The 10788-nt window shown below is 40.4% G+C and overlaps 1 protein-coding gene across 1 annotated transcript; it reads right to left on the reverse strand.

Moving 5' to 3' along the window:
* Window positions 1–2754: 2754 nt before the first annotated feature.
* LOC129761879 (uncharacterized protein F54F2.9) lies at window positions 2755–5360 on the reverse strand. Its single transcript, XM_055759708.1, has 4 exons — window positions 4507–5360; window positions 4117–4437; window positions 3826–4052; window positions 2755–3765 (listed from the first exon to the last, which is right to left on the reverse strand). Exons 1-4 carry the CDS (start codon window positions 4657–4659, stop codon window positions 2832–2834), a joined length of 1635 nt encoding a protein of 544 aa, XP_055615683.1. The 5' UTR covers window positions 4660–5360; the 3' UTR covers window positions 2755–2831.
* Between the last annotated feature and the right edge of the window lie 5428 nt (window positions 5361–10788).

Raw genomic sequence — 10788 nt, forward strand, 5'->3', positions numbered from 1 at the left:
TAGAATCATTGACGTATCGTGACGTGACGGGACGTGAACGTGACGTGTATGTTGTATGTGAATCGCACTTTATTCTTTTCTACAAATCCTGCCGGTCCTTTTCGTTGAACGTATGCTGGCGGGTCGTTACGTTGCCGGTGTATGTGAATGTTTTCATAAGAATTGCATGGTAGAATAACTGACGTAACGTGACGTGACGGAACGTGAACGTGACGTGGATGTTGTATGTGAATCGCACTTAATTCTACTGGTTTACCTTACTTAAAGATAAGCTCCCGTGTGTGGTGACATATGAGATTTTCGGAATTTCGTGTGGTCGATAATTCGCGTTTACATAATCACATCACTTACCACAGTGAATCCTGATTCTTACCTCTTCCCACGCTACAGAGGCGACCTTTCTGGCCTTCGGGCGGCTAATATCATACTAACATTCCTTTTCTTCCCCTGGTGACTGTAAGGACGTGGCCGGCGTCGTTATTGACCATTTAAAGCTCGAAAGCACCGAAAATTGCACAACGATAATGATTTGCTAGTCCCATGCGTCATTCTGTGTGTTCTTTGTGCAATTTGGTTGGTTCAGGTCAATCACGGAGAGCAACTACGAATTGTACAGTCTACCCAAGCTCAAGCTCAAGCTCAACATCAATTTGTACCAGCTCCTGTTTCTCTCAGCCAAATACTAGATGATAATTGAAGATTGAAACGTTATTTAAATTAACAAATTAAACTAATTGTAAGCACAAACAACATTGGATTACATCAAACATGGAAAATAACATGTATTCACATTGAAACACATAAAATTAGTAAAAGTTGCAGAACAGTCCGACACAGATAGCGAAACACATAAAGACGACTATAAATGTAAATTTACATACGAGAAACATAATGTTATAATAATTATTGAATAAAATTTCTAGCTTATTAACACTCTCCAATATAACAGCGAGTTTGCTGAAAGGAGTTCCGAAACGCTTGTTGTCACGACTGGGTCGCAACAATAATCCTAAGTCCGATACGTAAGTAATCGCTTATCAAATCTTGAGTAATTTGGTTCAATATTTGGTAGATTTTAAACTATGATAGATATCTTATTGATGTCTAGCATTGCCGTATTTTTACCATCGGAAGACGACGAGTAAAATGGATAACACCCATAATTGCTGAATGTGAAGAAACAGGCATTGCAATTGGAAACCTGTACTAATCAACCAAACTGGTAAACACAGTACTTGTTATCATCTATGATGAGAAATACACAGTTTTTTTTTTATTCTTGTTTTATTATATTGATGATTCGGTGATTATTTGATGATCAGAATTATGCTGCTTATCACAGAATAACTCTCATCGCCCGGAATGATTACGATAATTATCGGGCCCTACTATAGAAATCGAGGCGATAAGAATTTTTCTCGTTAGCTCTATCTTACTATTATAGAAATCGAGCAATTCGATAGCACCGAGCAAGTGATAGCTATCGATGCAAGTGTTTGTTTCGCTTTTTGCATATCTTCAGAGAATTATTTTGTTTTGGTTTGCGTCCCTGATACTTTCCTTTGGGAAGCATTTCAGAAACGCTTAAATATATGCAATTTTTGAAGGCAGTTCAAATAGAATCCCTGTTAAGGAAAAGTGGGAGGAATTCAGTGAGGAGATTGATGCACTGAGAACATCAATGCATCTTGGTTCAGAATGGCAGAAAGTAAGTATTTCTTCTACGATACATATAACTTCATAAGTAAATTTTATCATATTCTTTGAATTACTATCAACCGTATTTCCTCCCTCAAAATTGCTTATTCCCGCTAGCGTACATTAGTACGTGTTACTTTTGTCAGTAATTTTCTTTTTTATTGCTATACTATACCAAACTTTCTATACCATATGCTAAAGCTGAAATGTCTTGCAAAACAATAATGATTTTTTTAATTACAGGTTTGGATTGACATGAGGTGAAAGGTAAAGAAAACATTAGCACACAACAAGCGAGAATTTAGCGCCACAGGTGGTGGCCCAATACAATAAAACTATTGACGCCACTACAACGAGAAATCGACGCTAAAAGAAAATTACATGCAAAAAAATTGTTTTGCTAAAAAAAGTGGAATTCATGCGTGACTCCCTACGGAATTCCATCGATTGCAGTTGTGAAAATACATAAAAAAGTTCATTTTCTAATAATTATACTTTTTGTACAGCAAATTGTTCCATGAAGTCGTTTTTATTACACATCCATGCATGCATTACACCCATTAAGCTTCATTCGTAGAGGGAATATCAGTTTTCTCCAAAACATAACCATATTAACACTTTTGGAAATATAGATATTTATCTAGAGGCGAATGAACTGCAAAGTTTAAAGCCTCTTAAAAACAAAGAAAGAAAGAAAGAATAGATATTTATTATTTTCATAGCCGATGTCTCAAAAAAACATTTGGCATCCTTTCTATAGTGCTTTGTGAAACATTTACAACTCGTTTCAAAATATTTCATTACTGCCGCTGAAGTCCGACCAGAGAAACGAATCGAGCTGTTTTCCTCGATTTCTATAATTCCAGATTTTACTCGGTGTGATAGTGATAGTGATTGTATCGAATCCTCGATTCGATTTCTATTATAGGGCCCATCGTTTGTATTGCTCAAGCGCTCATATGATTGCATATGTGAGCCAAGTCACTAAAGAATAGGTAATTGAATTTCATTATGTATGAGGATCTCATCTATTCTCTCGAATGGAAAATCATAAACTGAGTTTTTGTGCTTCTTTATTATCATTAGTCACACTTCTTTCTAGAACACGTTGAAAGTTCAATCACCGAACTTAGCTAAATCTCTTCAGCGTCACTACCTTCTCCGGAATCTTCGTAGCTATAATATTCGATGACTTTTTTGCGCTCCCGTCGTTTATTCTTTGCCTTTCCTCCGCTCGCAGGTTTTCCAGCTGATCCGGCCTCACCTTCCGGATCTTCTGAATGGTCTTCCACTGCCTCCTGTTTCCGATTTTGCTTCCCGTTCGAATTAGGCTTCGCTTCGTCCGCTCGCTCTTCCTCAAGTGGCTGCTCCCCGTTGGAAGCAGCAACCGTCTCCGCAGTGTCCTTCTCCTTGTTTTCTCCTTTCTGCTTCTTGACTAACTCGACTAAATATTTATATCGTGCCATACATTCCTCCTTGCTCTTACCCGGCACACTGTTGGCAATCTTCTGCCACCGATCCGAGGAACCACTCTTCGGATACTTCTGAATTGCCGACTCCAATGCCGCTTGCTGGGTTTGGCTCCAGTTTGTGTTCGCTTCCGCTGCAGCCCCCTGCTCGGGTTTTTTCGTTTTCACCTTCAACTTGACAGCATCCTGCACGATCGCTTCCGCCACGCTCTCCGTTTGACCAGCCACCTTATACCCACCATCCTTCATCTTGGCAGCCATGAAGGTCACTTCCGAAACCGATCGGCCCATCATCTCCGCGATGATCTCCCACCGATCTGTGGTTCCCCCGGGATACTTTTTCACCAGCCTCACCAACTCGTTCAAATCATCCTCGGTCCAGAGTCCACCGGTGACCAGGGGCTTTGGTTTCGAGCGACCGGATGCTTCATCCGCTTGGCCGGAGCTTTTGATGATACTCTGCGTGTAAGCTGCCAGCTCCTCGTCGGTCTTCTCGGGAGCCACGAATTTCTTGTTGCGCTTGCGTAGTGTACGGTTCTCCTTCTCGCGAGCGCGCTCCTCCTCTAGCTTCTGCTGAAGTTCCTCTTCCTCCTTTTCTCTGAAATTGCAAATTTATGACTTGCATCCCGAAAACGATAATATTCGCAGAAACACTCACTTCAGTTTGCGCTCCTCTTCCAGTCTTCTCTGTTCAACGTAGAAGCTGACTGCCGACTTCAATGCACCCGGAGTTCCAGTCACAGTTCGCCACAAACACAGCGGAATTTGAAACGGTAGCGTATTGAACACGCTTGGCGTAGGAATTTCGCTCAGAATCGTGTCGATGTCTACATTGGTCTTATTTTTCTTTTGCAGCTTTTTGAGCTTACTTCCAAAAAGTTGTTCCTATTCAGGGAAATAAAAAAATGTGATGTTTGCATTGCGAAAAATGCGAATTCTCAATACTCACAGCGGTATACTTCTTCTCTGCATACGCAGCCCAAGCAATGAAATATTGCATCACCGTTGCCACGATAAGCAAAATAGCGGCTCCCTCGGCCAGTCCAACCTTTCGCACCCGTCGATAGTAATACAGTGCGGACTTCCAATTGGGAAGACCCTCCTTCAGAACCTTATCGTAAATCTCTCTCTTGCCCGAGTCCTTCAATATTTCGTAAACTGAGACCAGATTCCTGAACTTGATATTCGCATCCTCAGCGTCGCTCTTGTCCGGATGCAGCACCACCGATAGTGTCCGGAAGGCTCGCTTTATCTCCTGACTTGTTGCGTTCTGTGGAATGGGATGAAACCATTAATCTTATTGTACCTTAGTTACGTGCGTATTCCGAACGGTGCTCACCTGATTGATCTTCATCAGATCGTAGAAGTTTTCGTTGACCTCCTCAACGAGATCAAAGATTTCCATGTCCGCGGAACCCCAGCCATGTGCCGAAACGGCACACAATGTTACTGCCAGCATCAGCAAAACCACGGCGAAATGGCTTGACTGCATTTTGTCTTTTTTTGCTGACTTTGTAAATTTAAATCCTTTCGTCACTGTTCAACTTCATATGGCCATGTCTGTTCGAAGGAAAATTCTATTTCTACGCGACAAAATAGTGGTTAAAATTTCCGAAAGCGATTCGTCGTCCGATCGCGGGTAGACGTGGTAATTTTGCCTTTTTACCGATTTGACGTTCACTTGTTTATGTGTCATTTCATTGAAGATAAAGTGAGAGTTACGAATTGTGCACGCTGTTTTGATACGCTCTTCTGGGAATGAATCGATACCACTCTCTCCAGTTCAGGCTATTTCTGCTCTTTTCAACAAATCTCTCTCTGTTTACATGCTGGTTAACCTTTTCGACTCTCACTTTACCGAATGTCAAAATGTAGACGGATTTTGATGCAAGCAAATAAATCAGAATTTATGGGGGTGTCAAACTTTTTTTTGTCAAATCAAAGATGCCAGGTTCGAGGACATGTCATTATGAAGACATTTGTTTTACTATGAAGACATTTGGTTTTGTGGAGAAATTTTGAACACACCGTCTATTCGCGTTGACGGCGAAATGGTGTCGACATCTGGATACGACATTAGTTTGTATGAGGCCTATTTTCTATCAGATTAGTCGGCCCTAAGGCAGTTTCGAATTGCAAAAAAATATGATTTTTGACGTAGGACTACGTCTAACCGGAAGATATAGGGGGTGAAATGGAAATCTAGGCACTGAACAAGTAGGAAAAAATGCAAGATTTGGAACGCTTATAACTCGAGCATTTCTCAATAGATCGCAAAGGTTTTTGCATCAATTGATAGGAAATATATCTACGCATCTATCATAACGAATAACATTTCATTTTTCTTGAGATAAATAATTGAATAATTGTGAAATATCAAGCATTGTCCAAATACACTATGTGCCCATTTTTGATTGGTCCATTTTGTGCTCCTCAAATCGTACCGACCAAAACGGGCAACCAGAGCAGCAGCGAAATAGAATGAAGCACGATTGGAAAGGAAAAAGAAAAAAATGAGGGAAACATTGGTCGCAGTCTCACACATGCGTAATTCTCGAGCCAGCCAGTCAGCTTAAAAATCCCCTCTCCGCTGCCGTAACGATCATTCTCATCCGAACCGTACACCACATCGTTTCGCATCACCTCACATCAACAAACCAACACAAGCAGCCATGGTTGGATATGGCAAAGGAGGAAAAGTGAAGGGAAAGGCAAAATCCCGCTCGAACCTTGATCTGGAGTTCCCGCTCGTGTTGATCTGGAGTTCCCCGCAAGGGTAGCTAGGTAGCTAGGTGCACCAGTCCACCTAGCCGGCGTTATATAGCTTCGGCCGCCGAAGTGATCGAGTTAGCTGGCAAAGCTGCTCGCGACGATAAGAAAACCTGCATTCGGAACAGAACACATTCGGTTCGGCGGACATCAAGACAACAGGCAGTTGCAGCGAATGGCGAGTGGCAAACGCAATCGCAAAACGGCATCAGGTAGCAGAAGAAAAAAGTTTGTTCTTTATACAAACTGCTTTGGCGGCAAATCCAGAACAAGGCGGCATCGAGGGCGTTCGAAATGGTTTTTTTCAAAACCACGAGTACTAAGTTTTCTAAATTGGAACCATTCCATAAAACAAGGCGCTTTTCAGGGCCATTAAACCTTCCAAAAAAGAGTTTAGGAAATAAAGTTCAATGCTTTCTAAAACATTATCCAAAATAATAATAAAACACAAATTGATGTTTTCATAATTTGTTTGCCAGGATTTGATGAGTTTGTGAATTTGGCAGTTGTTCTGAGCTTATTGATAGTTAGGGACTTTCCTGATTAATCAATTTTCACCAATTCTTAAATTGTTTCCATATTTAAAGTACAGTAATCTATAATTAGTTCGACATTTAGCTAATTGGACGGACATGTAATGCGACTTATTTAGTTGGACATTTTTGTAAACATAGAGATCCAAATTATGACCCCACATTGAAAGTCGACACTGTACCACTGTCATCGCAAATGCAAAATTCAATTACAGGTTAAAATTACCTCCAATCCGGCACTGAGTGGTGGTAATGCGACGTGCCATTGAATGTTATTTACTGTAAAATATGTCACAAGCTGGATGGGAAGAAATTTTCCAACTGTGAAAGCTGTGGCGAGTGACAACAAATCGCTAAACAGGAAGTTTTAGCCGAACAAGATGGGGATATCGAGTGATAACAAAACAATAAACTCTTTAGACTTTTTGTGATCCTGAAAAGGACCCTTTTTAGTCTGTATGTGAATCCAACGAGTGAACAAATCGTAATGAATGTATTTTTTTGCCATCGCTCCCTTTTAACGCTCATTCGTTCGTCTCGTTGGACCCGCCCCTTTGGCTGAGTCTGCCGATTTGTCTCTATCCTGTGAGTGTGTACCGCTAGAGTATGAAAGCTGTCCCCTTTGTATAGTCCTACGTCACTCCGGTTATGTCCCCGACATTACCCACCCGTCTTTTTTTTTTGTCTTGGCTTTATTTTATTTGTTTACTTTTGTCCTTCGTAAGGCTGCTCATATACTATTTGACCGAAGCAAACATTTGCCTCTTTTTGACAGACAAAATTTGATCAACGTGTACTGATCAAAGGGTCTGTCCACATACCACGTGGACAACTTTAGGGGGGTAAGGGGTACGAAAATTTCCACGTTTGTCCACGGTGAGGGGGGTGGGGGTACAGATAATGTCCACGTGGACGCGTCAAACAAATATTTGTTTAAAGTGCATTCAGATCTGTTTTCAAAAATAAATGAAATCTGTTCTGCATTTTCAAGAGTGTTGAAACTTTCCGCCCATTTTGAGTACTCCATATTTATCCATAGAATGGTCATGTCGAATATTTTCCCATATCATCGAACTTCTTCGCTGAAATATGTATTCTGAATGAAACTTACTCAAACGGTGAGTGATCAAGCTTCCATTGGTAGTGGAGGATCATCGTTTTCAACTTCTAAGCTACGTCATATTTGAGCATAAACAGAACTCTGTGTTCTAGGTCTAGGTATCCACGAGAGTAAATTTGACATGGCGAACTGCTGATACATTTTTATCCGCAACGCACATGTGGGATGTTTATAACATGATGAAATGACCGGAATATTTGGAGGATTTTCCAAATAATTCGAGAAGGACTTAGCGAAACGAGTGCTATCCAAATCTCTATAATACCTGCTCAAAACAGAGTTCTGCACATTTGTATTGAAAGAAGCAGATTCAGTCCACCTTTTCTGATGGGCAGTGCTCTCGTTCCCGAATACTTCCCGAATTTAGCGTCCATTTGGCGACGTTATCTTTGATACAGCTGAGTTAGGTATGCTTAGCACCGGAGAGCAGCTTTTTAATACATTGCGGAACGCTGTATGTTTTCTACACTTGAAGGTTAAATCCTTGGTTTGCTATGAATCTAATGAGGCCTACCGATGGCTCGCCTTCGTCTCATCCACATCGAAGGAAACGATCTCATTCGTGGAATCCAGACAAATGAAGCGTTCAAGTTTGCCCCAAAACGTGCGGTCCTTAATGTGTTTAGAATCACTTTGTCCTACCGAAAAAAAGATTTGGGTGCTACAAGTGAGATTCCCGTAATCAGCATATGTTATAACGACATTTGTTTTTTGACGTAGGACTACGTCTTTCATTTCTATACCGGGGTGTAAAATCAAAGTTTCGAAAACGAAAGCGTTACGCCGGAGATTATGAGCGTTAATAGCTCTTAAACAACTGAACGAAATGGTATGATAAACACTTCATTCGAAAGATAAAATGTCTACGCGTTATATACTTGTTACTTTTTCATCCAAAAACTTGTTTCAATAGACTTAAAATTGCCTTCAAAACAGGTTATTGAAATCACCAATCGGTATATAAGCGAGCACCGCTCGGAAATCCACTCAGTTATAATTGAACAGCGATTGGAGCATGTTGTCGCTGTTGTGGTGTAGCTAATTTCGTTTATCATGAAAGCGCCGATGAACGGTGTCACCAAAAGCCTGTTTGTGCACCTAAGGCCAAAAGGAATCCATCAAGAGGAGAGTTATGCCACGGTTCCGCTTGAAACATAGAAGCAGCCGCCACACACACAAACACGCGCGGAGCCCTCGTTGCTGGAAAATAATCTATCAGTTCCCCTGGGAATTGAAAAATACATTCATGCGAAAGAGTTTATTTTAATGTTTTCTATCCATACAACACTGCAACCAAATACATTTGGTTTTGTGATTTTTCAATCAATCGCAATTGACAGAAAAGCTTCTGAATATTATTTTTCCCCATCAGTAGATAATTTTCGTATCCAATATTCGAAGCATAACATGAAAAACGGAAAATTTTTCACATCGCGAAAATCATGTAATTTTCGAGCGATTATTTGCTTCCTACTCATATAATGCTGCGACCAAATACATTTAGTTTTGGATTTTTCGATCAAGTGCGATCAAAGTAAGACCACGTATTTCGGCACTTTATTAGAGGTGCAATGAATCTTAAGGAATTCCCGCTCTACGCGCACTGGCAAACAATTTCTCAAACGAGAAATGGTGTTGTGAGAAAGAATTAGCGAACGCAATAACGAAAAACGGGAGAAAGAGATGTTTGGAGGTTGAAGGAAATTTGCAGAAAACATCTTCATTTTATCTTTCGAATAATGTGATTCATACCACTTTGTTTTGCCAGAAAGAGATTATTAATGCTCAAAGAAGGAAACGAGTCCTCCGAGGAAATTACCCAGCGCAAATTAGAGTCTACTATCGATTGCGGCATTCGTATACAAATAATTTTATAATGCAGTTTCATCAAACTGATTTCTTCGATAAGGGGAAATATTCACTACATCATGCCATGTATTTCATATTCTTCACTATCAAATCCATATCCATGGCACCTATCGGTATCGAATTATCATCGACACCACGATTTTCGCTAAATGCTCCTTTCAGTTCGGCCTATAAAAAACTTTCCTGAACTCTAATCCATCAAATTTGGAGCCCTGGAAAGGGCCGTTGATTATATACGAAGCTAATATAGCACGCTCTCCTCGAATACGATGGGCCAGCTGGATGTCCTTGGGCATGATGTGACGCGTTTTGCATGGATAGCACACAAAATGGTATCTTCGAATAGGCCTCCTGCAGCGTCATAACCGCGGAACTTTGGAAGCGCAAGTCGGTTTTGAAATCCTGAGCAATTCCATGAATCAAATGCTGCAAAGGTAGCTTGCGGATCAGCAATTCGGTCGACTTCTGATAGCGACGAATTTCACGCAAAGTTCACGGCCGATAGCGATGTTTCTTCTTCACGCTTCCTGCGACTGGTGCGCTTTTCCGAGCTGCTTTTGTGGTGCCTTACCACTGAAAGACTAACGAGGTGTCTGCTTGGTCCCAAACGAACGAGTCCTCACGGTGCGAGAGTAGAGTAAGAAATCAACGAAAGCAAAGGAAGCGCCATTTTATAAACCATAAAAGTATAGAATGTAAACCCCGCCCTCTTCATTATATAAGCTTGCTGTATACCCAGCAAACATTAAATCGTATAATTTTGCACGTGCCAAGTGCCAATATCAATCAAAGTATGTATCGTGTATATTTGAAATCGCATAAAATGTAAAAACTCGATTTTATATACCATTATCAAATTAAATCGCAATTCGGTATAATAAACATCAATTTTATAATGTACATTGTCGTAAAATATATTTAATCCGCATCATATGCGTATATTACGTTGCTGCAGTTTGTGTGTCGTATGAGCGTATAATTTGAATCAATTCAGTACTGTAGTAAATCGTGTTGCATGCTGAAGAAAATCATGAAACAGTAAATCATATTAGATCCTAATAAAGAACATATTACATCATATTGAAATGTCAATGAAATACTGATGCACTCGAAAGTTTTAACCGCTGTTTAATTAAATTTCAGATAGCCTCGCGAGTTAGCTGGTGGATGATAATCCAGACGACCGGAGTTCGAACCCACATCGGAGCAGTTTTCACCAAACATCAATCTGTGCCATTTTAAACATTCATATTCCACTCCCAACACAAGTCAATCAAACAATTATTATTTCTACAAACATAAATACTCATATATAAAAATGGCGATTCGT

This window comes from Toxorhynchites rutilus, chromosome 1 (assembly GCF_029784135.1).
Source record: "Toxorhynchites rutilus septentrionalis strain SRP chromosome 1, ASM2978413v1, whole genome shotgun sequence".
Classification (NCBI taxonomy): Eukaryota; Metazoa; Arthropoda; class Insecta; order Diptera; family Culicidae; genus Toxorhynchites; species Toxorhynchites rutilus.